At 54.8% G+C, this 13,638-nt stretch overlaps 1 protein-coding gene across 1 annotated transcript in view; it reads left to right on the top strand.

Moving 5' to 3' along the window:
- Paxip1 (PAX interacting (with transcription-activation domain) protein 1) overlaps positions 1 to 6,411 on the top strand; it is a gene marked incomplete at its 5' end in the record, with an annotated part of 42,343 nt that extends 35,932 nt beyond the window's left edge. The window contains 6 exon segments of the mRNA XM_013504635.1: positions 206 to 374; positions 2,833 to 2,933; positions 3,967 to 4,101; positions 4,185 to 4,260; positions 4,346 to 4,406; positions 5,996 to 6,411. Of these exon segments, the coding sequence (XP_013360089.1) occupies positions 206 to 374; positions 2,833 to 2,933; positions 3,967 to 4,101; positions 4,185 to 4,260; positions 4,346 to 4,406; positions 5,996 to 6,011 (558 nt within the window).
- Between the last annotated feature and the right edge of the window lie 7,227 nt (positions 6,412 to 13,638).

Genomic DNA, 13,638 nt, shown 5'->3' with positions numbered 1-13,638 from the left:
TTTAAAAACGGAAATAGCATGCTAGTGTAGTCCAGCAACCCAGCTCAGCGGTTGTGTTCGCCCCCCGTTTGGAGGTTCCTGTCTGGGCCCTGCTTTGTGTACAGTCGGCCCCAGAGAGGCCCGCTGTAGCCTCTGCCCCCGACCTGCGCCTGCAGTGGAGCTTCTCCCCCGCTGACGCAGCCTTGTCCCCCCGCTGTGGCTGCAGAAGCTCTATGTCCTGGGTGGGGAGGTGGCCGAGTCCGCGCAGAAGTGCACCCACCTCATCGCCAGCAAGGTGACGCGCACCGTGAAGTTCCTGACGGCCATCTCCGTGGTGCAGCACATCGTGACGCCGGAGTGGCTGGAGGAGTGCTTCAAGTGCCAGGAGTTCGTGGGTGAGCTCCCCGCCCGCCCGGCCCCCACCTCCGCGCGGTTCTGCCCGGTGTGTCCTCAGTTGCTGTTAGACTGGGTGGTAGTTACTCGTTCGTGTTTATAAAGGAATTTCATGCCCCGGGGATTCCTTTGACTGATACTTTTCATTTTACCATGAAATACAAAGGTTGTGGTAGTTTAAATGATACTGGGGGGAAATAAGCTCTCTATCCCTCTTTGTGGTTTTTTATTTGGAAATGTGGCTGTAAAATGAATTTCGCGGTAGAGCAAGTATAGTTTATGCCTTTCTTTGGATGGAGCAGTGCGCACAGAGGTCCTGGCCCTGTTTGTGTGAGTTCCGCAGGTGGTAAAGTGGCCACGTCCGATCGTGTAAGTGGCGTGTTCAGAGCTGTGTGTGGTGGAAGGTCTCTCTTAGGGTGATAAACACACTGTGTCCAGAGTGAGCCCAGATTCCACATTACTGTTCTCCCCACATGGCCTATGAGCTGGGCCTGTGGGGTTGGTGTCCACCCATCCCCTCTGCCAGGAACCTTGAGGTTCCCTGCATGTTTCCCTGGGCTCCTGACTCTCGGTGTCCACAGGCGACCACACACATGCCACAGGTGCTTATTGTGAGGTTACAGATGCAGTTCAGAGAGTAGGAAAGCTGCTCTGGGCAGGGTGGGGCCGAGAGTGCATGTCCGTGCTCCCAGTCGTGTTGATTTGGTCTTTTTCCCCAACCACACGGCCATGTGGACCCCCTGTCACCCTTGCTGTGGGGCGGGCATGTGGTTCGCCAGCCTGTGACGCAGTGTCACATATGCCTGTGGCGTCCTGCCAGTGGTGTGCCCTGGCTGTTGTGTTCCCATGGTACACGCACCACACACACAGGTAATCCAGCTGCCTGGGGACAGGTGGTCATTAGGTCAGTCTTGTTCGGTGAGGATATTTCGGACATGTTTTTCAGCTGGTGTAGTCTGATGTTACGGGTGAGAACTGAAGACTAAGGTGAAGACAGTTAAGATTGCTGTGTGTCAGGGCACCAGGAGCAAACCTAAGCTCGCAGGCCGTGTGAGACAGCGGAGTGTGGAAGAGTAGGTCAGCGGAGGGGAGACAGCTCTGCACTCGGCTCCCGGCTGGAGTCGGCTCTTGTGACCAGCAGTAGGTGTGAACCGCCGCCTGGCGGAAACCTGGGGCTGCGCCCCGACAGCCTGTGTCGGGCAGCACGGCCCTCATCACCTCTCTGGGGGGCGCCAGTGTGTCCACAGCACTGAGTTCTTGGCCAGTGGCACAGACAGAACACAGTGCAGGGCGTCACGGAGCAGACTGCTGAGGGGACACCTGCACAGCGGGAGTGGAAGCGGGAAGGGCCTGGGAGTGAGAACCTGCGGCAACCAGGCTCCTGACGCCGTGTCCACAGGCGCCGCACAATGCCGCGGGCGCTTGTTGTGAGGTTGCAGGTGCAGTGTAGAGAGTGGGAAACATTGTAAATACAGCCACGGTCTTACTTGCTGCCTGCCTGACTGTATTTCCGGCAGTCAGTCACCAGACTTCAGTATTTCTCTCGTGAGTTGACTGCTGCTCATGCCCAGGGTGGGCCCGGTTTTACGATTCTAAAGAGAAGAGTGTGCAGCAGAAATAGTTCAGGCCCACAAGCCCTTGAATCTGTGTCCTCTGGTGACCCTGTTGCTGACGCAGCTCCCAGCCCCCCATCCCCTGCTGTGGGGGCTGTGTGGTGTGTCACACGGAGCGCAGTCCCACCTCGGAGCAGGAGGGGCTGTCTGTGCGGCAGGCACCGATGCAACACAGCTGGACCTGTGTCCTGTGACTTCTGGCCCATGGATGTTTCCTAAAGTTGCCGTGAGAACTGAAAGCCAGTTTATTGAGAATTCTCAGAAGTCTCAAACGCTGATTGCTGTATGCTTTGTTTTCTGTGCTGGGGATTGAACGATGCATGTTTTTGTCCACTTAAAAGGAACGGGTTTTTGATAAATTGGAAAGTTTGGTAAATGTGCCTGCTTGGGCTGATGTGCCCCCTGGCACTGGGGAGTTGGTCAGCATGATGGCAGCACATGTGGTGACGTGGTACAGGTGGCCACTTGGGCTTGGAGTCCTGAGCTGGGACCATGGTGAGGAGAGCGGGGCGCCCTTCGCTCTGGTGGCGGAGGGATGGCTGCGAAGGGCAGCCGTGGGTGTGGAGGAGCCTCCCCAGCTCTCCGTGCGTACCTCAGTTTCCGGCCCTGGAGGGCTCTTGCCACTTACCTAGGAGAAGGCCCGTCTGCCTGTCTTTCTGGTCCGGCCCTTTTTAGGGGGAGGTAAACGAAGGGTAATGGTGAAGCACAGGTGCCCAGCACTGCCCAGGTAGATGTAGGCATGGGCACTGGGCACTGCACAGGTGAGGGCCACCAGAGGGGTGGCGGTACCTGCCGCACAGTGCCTGCACAGCCTGCACTTTCACGATTGCACTTTCCTGTTTTCTAGACGAGCAGAACTACATCCTCCGAGATGCTGAGGCTGAAGTGCTTTTCTCTTTCAGTTTGGAGGAGTCCTTGAAGCGGGCGCACCTTTCTCCGCTCTTCAAGGTATGCTGCAGAGGCTCACAGGGCACACCTGAGGGTGCTGGGTGCTCAGAGGTCAGCCTTCTGCGCCCACTGCGTGCCCCTCCGTGGTCCCGGTCGAGGGACCTGCTCCTCCAGGGAACCCATGCCCCCTGGGCCCTGCTCTTTACTGAGCCTGATTGGCACAAAAATCAGACATGCGGATCTGTTAGAGATAAAGGTATTCAGAGAGCTGTGCTTGAGTAATGTAATAGGTAAGAGTTCACTTTGCACTGGTTTTGAACGATGTTGCTCACACTGTTCTCAGTAAGTGTGTGTGCAGCTAGAGAAGATACTGGAAAAACGTTAATTGAGTTTTGCATAATTCAGAACTAAAGGTTTTAAAATATTTGTTAGATGAGAGACTTGGAATAGTTGGGCAGTATTTTTTGTATCAAAGAGTGGAGTAAATCAATAACCTGTTCTTTGAAGTTCTCCTAAGGAGCCCGTTTAAGAATTAGAAATGACTTGGAATATTGAATTAGCATGCATTTTACCTAAAATAGTCTGATTTTTCAAATATTTATTTAGCTTTTTTTCTATGAGCAGCTTAAAAGAAGAATACTGTTGCATACACAGGAATAAGCTCATTAGAGAATCAAATCTTAAGCGTTGATCTCACTACCTCTGCTTGAGTCTAAGTAATAGAGTAAGGACAAGGAGAAGGCTTTAGGCAGAGCCGGGCCTTGTCGGGCCATTGGCTGTGAGTCCTCGTGGGTGTTGTGCAGAGCCGACATCAGGTGGTGTGGAGGTCGTGACATGAGTGTGTAATAGGCCGGCTTGTTTGCTGAGCGCTGTTTGCTTTGGGAACCCAAGATCTGGTTCCTTCCTGTTATCACAGGTTTGCATCATGCTCGAAAGTACTGTGTTACTCCCATGTTTCCGTACTTGGATTTTCTAGGTGGAGTACTAACAGGAGACTGTTACCTTCGAAATTTCAGGAAATCAGACATTTTGTCAAAACCCTGGGCTAAAAGCACTTGAAAGCATAGTACCTGTATTTTCCTTTTCCTTTCAGGCAAAATACTTTTACATCACCCCTGGCATCTGCCCAAGCCTGTCCACCATGAAGGCGATTGTGGAGTGTGCGGGCGGGAAGGTGCTGTCCAAGCAGCCGTCCTTCCGCAAGCTCGCGGAGCATAAGCAGAACAAGGTGAGGAGCGGGGCACACCCCGCGGCTGTCGTGGTCCTGCCCGAGCGCCTCTCGTCACTGATGAGTGCGTGTCCTCTCCCTAGAGTCTGTCAGAAATCATCGTGATATCCTGCGAAAACGACCTCCACCTGTGCCGGGAGTACTTCGCCAGAGGGATAGGTACGCGCTCGCTGGCTGTGCCTCCCCGCCGCGCACAGCCCACGCGTGTGTCTGTCTTAACGGTTCTGGTGTTCGTTCCTTTCAGATGTTCACAATGCAGAGTTCGTTTTAACGGGAGTGCTAACACAGACGATGGACTATGAGTCATATCCTTTGACAGAGTAGGTGCGCTGGGGGTGCGGGGCCCCTGGGCCAGGTCTTGGGGTCCGATAGTGGCCGCCAGCCCTGCCCTGCCCTGTCCTGCCCTGCCTTTGGTGTTGGGACGCGCAAGCTCGAGGGGCCTTGAGCACCTGTGGCTCTTGCTTACCGAGGTCAGTGTTAGCCCTGACCAGCTGGTGAGGACCTGTGCTGTCTGCTAATATAGGTGTTTAAGGGTTTCCCAATTAGGTAACATAGAAAATAACTGCGAAAATAAATACTTTAAATACTCAGCTAGTTTTTAAGTTGGTAGTTTTCAAAGTGCAGGGTAGCTTGTGTGCATTCTCTGCTCTGGAGCTTGGCCAGGGAAATGAAACGGCTTCATAGACGCGCTGTGATAAGTCGCTTAGTCATTCATGTCTTACTGGTGGGTAACAGGCAAGGATCAGCCGTTAGAAGGACATTTGAACATGCTTAGGCTTATTATGTTTCATGCAATCAGGAAAAAATAAGGTTTCTTGTGTTGTTTATAATCATTAAAAATCAAGAGTACTCCTTTAATCTGTGTGTAACAGCCGATAGTGAAGCAAAATGTGCCTCACAAATCCTTGTGTAAAACCAGTATTCAATCCCGGTTTCCACGAAGGAGGGCCGTGAGCTCCCGGGGCGGGGCGAGTAGGTCAGGGTCTGCGCTGAGTGGCGCGGCTGCGGCAGTCGCAGCCCTAGCCGGACCGCTCCGTGTGCAGGGCACAAGGACACAGCGGCGTCCACCCCGGCTCCTTCACGTGCACTGGGTCCGCTCAGTTTACCACATAGTTCCTCGTAGCCTGAAGGGTGTAAGTTTATGCTCTCAGGCAGAGGACCTAGGGGTACCTTTGGGAGAGGGCCCTTTAGGGGGAAGGGTGTCTAAGCTGCTGGAGGCAGCCAGTGCAGGGCGGCAGGCGCCTGCCGGAGTGGCCCTTGTGCAGAGCAGGCGCACCTTCAGGCCCGGAGCTGGGCGGGCTCTGTGTGCGTCCCTGTGGCCTCGCCGTCCGGGGACAGAGACCTTGTCCAGGTCAAGCAGACAGGCTGTGAGCGTGTTCTGTGCAGCACTGATCTCCTCGCATCTTCCAGACCTCTCTGCCGCTCGGTTTGTACTGATGAGAGCCTGTTCTCTTGTGCGCTTCCTTTTAGGAGCAGGAATTACTCTGCGTGTTGCTGTGTGTGATTTGTGCGTGTTGTGTGATCTCAGGGCCTCTTCCACGCTGAGCCTGAAAGGGGCCTGGCAGCCTGTCCGGTGGGACGTCTGAAGGCGTGGTGCTGTCGAAGGTGCCATGGGGCTGGTGTTGGTGCCAGGGCTCTCGGGACCTCGAACCTGTCTGGCTTGCGCATTGGAGGTGTTCGCTGAAGGCAGTGCCAGCAGTCTGGGGCCTTGGCTTTGGCCTTTTGTCAGCCGAGTGACCCTGTCCGCGGGGGTTCTGTTGTCTTTGATTTTTGTTTGTGCTGGTTCTGAGGACTAAAGGTGAGGACAGGCTGGATGCGGGGGCGGGGGCCCTGGCGGAGGCCTGTGTTCCGTGCTGTGGCTCACGTTTAGAGCCGTTTTCCTCAACAAGCCCACGTATAAATTTAACTGAAGGCCCCGCCCTGCGAGCCGCGCAGATCCGAGCAGGCGCCTGCGCTCCACCGCCCGCCTGCGCGCTTGTTTTCCAGCCGCGTCCTCAGGGAGGAGACACGGAAGCAGGAAGACATGGGATACCCACGGTGCATCGTATTGAGATGTGTAATTTTATTCTGATGAAACATAAATTATGTTTTGTATTATATGACTTTATGAGGCCACATTAGGTTTTATGATTCATTTGCCAGGCTTTTAAATGTCTTCACAAAACTGTATGGGATTTCAGCTACAAATAAAATGGTGTAAATAAAGATCTTACTATCTAAATTATGGATGTTAAAGATTTGAAATGTTTTGTACTTTGATTATTTTTATTTCTTATACTCTTTTCTTTTGTATTGATATCTTGCCCACATTTAAATAAATGTACTTTTGAACTTAGAATGGAGCGATCTTTTCTTTGTAGGTACTGGCTTTTTAAAAACATACATGCTTGTGATACATAGTACACAATAATAATGCATCGTGGGACATTGGTGCATACACATCACGTCTTGATCCTAGGGGAAGCTTCTCAGTATCAAGTGATCTTTTTCATATTTTTTGTTTCTGATGTGCATCAAACTGGGTCACACTTTTGAGTCATTTCAAGGCAAAATATTTTGTAGTAAGTTGTCTCTTTAAAATGTAAGAGAGGAGCAAAATCAAAGATAATAGGAAGAGGGAGAGAGACCTTTTGCAAAAGGAAAGAGGACCAAGAGCTGGAGATGGGGGAGGGAAGACGGTGCGTCAGGCACACACACCAGCCCCCACGGTGAGGTGGCCGTTAGACACTGTGCTGTGGGCCAAGGACATTTGGAAAGGAGGGACTTCTGGGTGGCAGCTGTCTTCTCCCGTGTGGGAAGGCGTCACCGACGCAGGCATGGCGGTGGGGGGAAGAGCCACACCCCCTGCTTCTGGTGCAGCGCTGCCAGGCCCACCCAGCCCGGCACAGACCCCCGGGCCATCGAGTGCAGTCGCGGTGCCTGCCTGTCAGTCACACCGTCGCGGTGGGTCCTGTCTTCTGTGCACAGCTGCCGTCAGCAGTGTGCGCCTGAGGTGTCCTGGAAGTGTTGGTGATCTGCTTTGGAGATCGTTAATCGCACAATCTGCAGTTGAGTCGCGAGCACAGTTTCTGGAACTGACACAGTACCATCCCCTGCAGCGTGCTCAGAATGCTTGGGCTTGGTGCTGGCTGTATCTTCCGGCACTGCTCCTGCCCGGCCTTCTCCTGGTCCAGTAGGCCAGGACCTGTGGAGTTGGTCTGCAGAGGAAAGGAGACTGCTTCAGGGACACCACACCATATGTGACAGGGCCAACACGTACATCACCCATTTTGTGTCTGACTCCACCTGTGGTAGTTTTGCAGTGACCTAATTCATAAGGGGACACCTCTGGTCTTATTATATACGGCTTTCGTCTACAGGAATATTTCCCCTGGGACGTTAACTGTGTCCGAACGGCAGGGCCTTTCCGACGCCCAGCTTGCTAGGCGTTGCTTGCTCAGAAGCCACCCGCTGAGCGGAGTGACGGCAGGTAGGGCAAGGACAGGCCGAGTGGGGCTGGCGTTCTTGGTCTTCGTTTTGAAGGCGGGTTATTTTCTGCCGAGGTCTGTCTTAGGGAGAAAGCGGGAAGCTTGGTTTTGGAGGGAGTAAAACGCGAACTCGGGAGAGATGGGCTTGGAAGGAAAACCAGGAGGCAGGAAGGACACGTCGGAGTCACCTTGGTGAGAAACGACAAGACCTTAGCCCTCTGCGTGGAGACTCGGAGGGAGGGGGCTTTCTGAAGGGAAACGTCACTTTGTTCATGATTTAAACCCAAAATTCTACACTTGGAAGCAAGAGTAGCAATGTTGATCGAAAGAAGAAACTCGAGGCGTGGTGGTGCGCGCTTGTAATCCCAGCACTCGGGAGGTTGAGGCGGGGGACCGCCATGAGTTCAAAGCCACCCGGGGCTACATAAGGGAGTGCAGGGCCAGCCTGTGCTACGTAGTGAGAGTCTGTCTCAGAAAAGAAAAAGCTTGGTAAATGCAGCAGAGAGGACTGAATGGTGGGCCACGCTAGTTTTGGGTAAGGTGTGTATAAGCTGAGTTCCGCTTTAAGGTGCCGCAGGGCACCTCACTGGACAGTGACAGATGCCAGTGCAGCGACAGCGAGGGGTATGAGGCCTCCCGGCCCAGCGGGAGGTTTCTGTCTTCAGTGGAAGGTGGAAACCTGGGCCCAGCTGCCTTCTGAAGAGGGGAAGTCCCGAGGTCAGCTAGGAGAGTGGGTATGGACAATAAATCCATTAGCTGGCAGGACTGTTGAGGCCAAGAACCAGGAGCAGAGGGAGCGAGACGGGGGCCCTTCTGCCTCCCTGTGCAGAAGGAAAAGCTCAGATCCCGCCCACGAGAGTGGTGGAGACAGGAGCCCCAGGACAAGTGTGAAGTGGAAGTCACCCGACAGTGCCACCAGGCCTGGCTGCAGCACCAGCTCCTCTGCACGGGTGGCCCCAGAACACTCCCACCCAGACCTTGGGCAGGAGCAGTTGCAGGTCTTCGGTTGAGCTGACTTCATCCCAGGAGACTGAGACTGTCACAGAAGAGACAGGATCGTGACCAAGCAAGCACAGACAATAGGAAGAGAGGCGTGCAGGCTGCTTGAAAACATGAGTGAGACAAGAAACCAAAAGCCCAGCAGATTTGAAAAAGCATCGACAACATAAAATACAGCGATTGTAATATGAAACTTGATGGATGCTTTACAGAGCAGCACCTTGTATGTAGAAAACCAAGGGTACCGCAGAAGAACTTGTTAGAACATAATTCAAGGGCTGGGGATTTAGCTGAGCGGGATAGCGCCTGCCTGGCAAGCGCAAGGTCATGAGTTTGATTCCTGGTACTGGGAAAAAACAAACAAAAAAACACATAATTCAGCAAAGTCGCAGGGTGCAAAATTAACACAGGAGAGCTTTTCTATACACAGATAATAAAAAATCTAAAATAGCACCAGAAAATACACGTCTTAGGAATATGCTTAAAAGTTGAGGTTAAAGACTTACACACTGAAAACTAAAACACCAGTGAAAGAAATTAAACCCCAGTAAGTGGAAAGACACTCGTTTATGGCGTGGAAGACAGTAGTGTTAAGATACTATTACTCAAAGCAGTCTCAGATCCAGTGCCACCCCTACCAAAATCCCAATAGCTTTTCTCCCCAGCAACAAAAAAATCCTGAAATTTATACCAAATCACAAGGAATTCTGCACAGTCAAAACAATCTCGAAAAAGAGGGACGGGTCAGAGCACACATACTTTCTATGTTCAGAGCTCACACAGGGCCCCGAGATGCTGACCTTGCCTGGGCCTCACGTGCAGACGGGAGGGGTGAGGAACTGCACACCTGGCCCCACACCGCCCAGGCAGAGCGGAGGAGAGTGACCAACCACCAAGCCCTAGCCAGCTCTGTGCACGGGGTCCCCACACACAGCGCAGCAGAGGTGATGACCGAACGGCCGGCCTGGATGCAGGTGAGGCCAGCAAGCGTGCGGAAGCGCTGCGTCAGGACGGAAGTGTTCACCCTGCCGCAGTGATCGTGAGAGACGGGGGAGAGCTAACACCGCCTGGGGGCACAGCGGCGTCATGTGGCCTGTATTCTGTGGCGGGAGGCCAGGCCTGTGAGTGAATCGTCAGAGGGGTGCAGCTGAAGGAGAAGGCATTTAGTCCCGGGGTGCTGCTGGAGCTCGTGCACCGCTGCTTACATCCAGCAGAAAACAGTGGTCTAAATTACTATAGGTCAGTAGGGGTTAAGGGCTGTGCCCTGGTTAAGGGCTGTGCCTGCGTGCCTAAGCTTTGTCAACATCCAGTTGACATTTGGTGCCATTGTCTCTGACTTGGCTACTACAGTGGCCCCTCAGTTCACGAACTCAATTCTCCATGATTCTGGCTGCAGACCGATTTGGACAGGAACCAACTCAAATTCACTGGTTAGGTTCACTGTTGAGCTTGTGGCGCAGTTTGATTCGGTTCTCGTCCAGTTCGGTTTGCTACCAGCATCGCGGAGAGAATTGAGTTTGTGAAACGAGGTGCACTGTGTAGCCAAAGAGACGTGGCAGCGTTGAGTCTTCCCTCCGTGCCAGTGTCTGGATTGCCTGAGGAGGGCTCACAAACAGTACTGCAGACCCCGGCACAGAAACCTTCCTGGGGGTCGCAGTTGTCTTGAATATTCTCACTGTTTGTCTATCACCGATGAACGTTGTTTCGTGTATGCATGCAAAGTATTTGGCCTTTATTTCAGTGTCCTCTGTTTCAGGTGTTTCCTAATGCAGAAGTTGCATGTGACTGTGGTCCTCCTCGTGACTGTGATCATCTGGTGTTTTGGGGTGGCCCCGTGGGGAGGGCCTCAGCGTTAGCAGGGGGTGTGCTCTTCCTCAGCGCAGTGTCTCCATACGGAAAGTTATCTGGAGAGGAATGTGTGTTCCCTGTTCTGTCACCTGTGAACAGTGCGTGCACGCACACACATGTGCGCACACACGCATGCACACGTACACATGCACGCGTGCACACGCGTGCATTTCCCTCAGGAAAAATCGAACATTTGAAAGTCTGTAGCTGTGTGTAATAGAAGCAAGTTACCGGGCTTGGGTGCAGAAGTATATGAGCTTAAGAGCTGGCCGCAGAATTGCTCATTTCTGCACCAAGCCCCAAATGCCTCTCACAGGGTTGCAGAATTCCTCCTTTTAGCAAACTGAACAAAGCAGCACTGTCACTTGCCGCCTGGGGACCAAGGAGCAGAGCGAACGGAGCAGCCCCCTTGCAGTGATGCCCACAGTGCCACCAAAGAGAGGCTGGTGGCCGGCTGACTCCGAGACTGTCAGAGCGCCACTCCCTCGGGCTGCCGGAGACCGTCCGGGGCAGGCGGCCCCAGTCAGCCCTGGTGAGGGACGTGGGGAGCACATTGCTTGTCCTGGAGAGGCATGCGGGCAGCTGTGATCCCAGGGCTGGCCTGCTCGGGTGCCCCACGGGCTCTCTGGCACCTTGCTGTAGGAATGGAATGGAGGCACACATTTAAGACCAGGACTCTGAAGACGCAGCCCTGGGTTTGAACGCAAATTTGTACGTATGTGTTTGTGTGTGACTGAAGACTGAACCCAGGGCCTTTGCACTGAGCTATATCCCCAGTCCTTTTTTAGTTTTTATTTTGAGACAGGGTCTTGCTATGTCATTAAGTTGTCCAGGCTAGGCCGGAACTTGTGATCCTCCTGCCTCAGCCTCTCAGAATGCTAGCATTTGCTTTTAACGTGAATGTGGGGATTTTTCTTCATTCCCCTAGTTCATTTTCTTGCCCCTTGTAGTTTACGTAAGAGTTAAGAGCCAGTGCACGGCCTGCTCTCAGCCCGCATCCCTGGGCACCGGGAGCCTGGGGGGGGGGGCTCCAGTGCAGGTTCTGACACCCTGAGCCCCCAGTCGTACCTCAGTCTGAGAGGCCCATCGGCCCACCAGCCCTGGGCGCCCCGTGACTCAGCGTGCGGGGTGCGTTTGTGTGTCTCGTCCTGTGGGTCCCAGGCCCCGGTGGGACGCGGTTTCTCCAGGTTCCCGCCACAGCTTCAGCTCCAGCTGCTCTGTCAGGGCGGTGACGGCCAGGCTGGGCCCTGACCCCGGTGAAGGCTGTGGGCCGTTCCCAGCACCTTCCGCTGAGACAGATGCACCCTTCCAGGTGCAGAGGGGTGGGGCTCTCCGCACTGGTGCCTTCTGAGGATACCAGGGTCGCTGCCCCCGGGATGCTGTGGGAGGGGAGGGGGAGCGTCCTGGTGCCCCCACTCCCCAGCACTGTACCTGCCGAGGCCCAGCAGTGTGCCTTGGGCACTCTGTGCCTGCAGCTGCCCAGCGCCCCGGCCAAGACCCCTCTGCCCAGCCCTCCTGCTCCTGAGCCTGGCCCTCGGTCCCCGCCCGCCCTGCGTTAGTGTGACGGTGACTGCTGGGCCCCCCTGGTGCTCCTCGTCCTGCTGTCTTAGCGGCTCCCGTGTGGGCTCCGGGAGGCGGTGCCCTAGTCTCTGCTCCGGGGCCCCAGCCCTTCCGACTATGAAGAGATGTGACGGGAGCGTGGCCTTTGCTGCCCTCTGCTGGCGGCTCTCAGCTGACAGGCAGGAGAGGGACAGCTCCCCGACCTCGGGCCTGACTTGTGCTCTCCAGACTAGCCCAGGGCCGGGCACACACACAGCTCTGCTTTGGACCACGGAGCCCTCACCCCGAGGGGCCGCTCCTCGGCCACCAGCGACTCTGCTGCGAGTTCGGAGTGGGCTTCTCGTGCCTCCGGTTGCGCTGTCCTGGCTGCCTCAGTGTCCCGACCTGATTCAAAACATTGCCTTTTTGCCTCCTGGTCGTTTGGCCTTTGCAGAAGAGTCAGAAGTCATGGGGCGCCAGAACACAGGCGAGCAAGGACACGGCGACGTGTTTGCCGCCTGCCTTGCCGCAGGGGGTGTGGCCGCGGCAGTCCCTGCGTGTCACACCTCATACGGACGCTCTGGAAGAGGACTTAAGCACTGCTTCAGAAAGTGGCAGGAGGTGAGGCACACCTGTAATCCCAGCACTGTGGGAGGCAGAGGCAGGAGGATACCCCTGAATTCCAGGCCAGCCTGAGCTACATAGGGAGTTCAAGGCCAATCTGCCCTACAAAGTGAGACCCTATCTCAAAACAACGTGGCAGGAATGATGGGATAAATATGTGTGGAGTGAGGGAGTCGTTTGAGGGGGTTCATGGCGGTGTGTCTTTTACTGTAGTATTTCTAACACTGAGAACGTTCACCGATCACCATACCTTTGAATCACACTTTGTATACCCCAAGTGTTACATGAGATCTTGAGAGATCACCATAATGGTTCTGAATTTCAAGTGCAGACCTCTGAAGAGCAGGCGGGCGGACTTGTTCCCCCACCCCGCAGGCCAGGTTAACCCTGGAAGGAGGTGGCTGGGCTGGATTGCTGGCGGCCTCCCCGGCAGTGCCTGTGTGTGTGACCTGATTTCAGGACGGTTTGTGCAGAGGTGACCGAGGACAGTGAGGTCTGGTGGGAGGCGCTGACCTAACGTGACGGGTGTCTTTCCATGAGGGAGATGTGGACTGAGGTCACACAGGGGTGCCAAGGCTGGTGCGGTGGGGCCACAAGCCAGGGGCCGGTGGAAGCTGGGTGGGGTTGGGACAGGTCCTTCTCTAGCACTTTGTGTGTGTCGGAGGAGGGGACTGTCCAGCCTCCGGGACTCTGTTGTCCCAGCTGCCTCCTTTGTGGGACTCAGGGCCACACTCATTTTCATAAATAGTGGAGGGAAGGTCAGAAGGACCGCGAGTTGCTGGAGTCACACCGCAGGTGAGTGGAGGTGGACCCGCCTCGCACCAGAGCCCCCGGATCTGAAGGCCTGCCTCCTCCGACCTGCCACCCCCCATCACTGCAGCTTTGGGGCTCCAGACCCCTAGAGAGACGGGGAGAGACAGGAGGAGGGAAGGGAAGAAAGGGAGAGGCAGAGTAAAGAAAAGGGAGAGGGCGGGAGAGAGGGGCAAGGGGGGTGAGACCCTCTCAGGCAGCAGGAGCTCGCCCCGCCGCTGGGCTGTAATTGATACTTTATAAAGCGCAG

Source organism: Chinchilla lanigera, unplaced genomic scaffold (assembly GCF_000276665.1).
Source record: "Chinchilla lanigera isolate Chin_1 unplaced genomic scaffold, ChiLan1.0 scaffold00090, whole genome shotgun sequence".
In the NCBI taxonomy this organism is placed as follows: Eukaryota; Metazoa; Chordata; class Mammalia; order Rodentia; family Chinchillidae; genus Chinchilla; species Chinchilla lanigera.
This window is presented reverse-complemented; position numbering and strand designations above follow the sequence as displayed.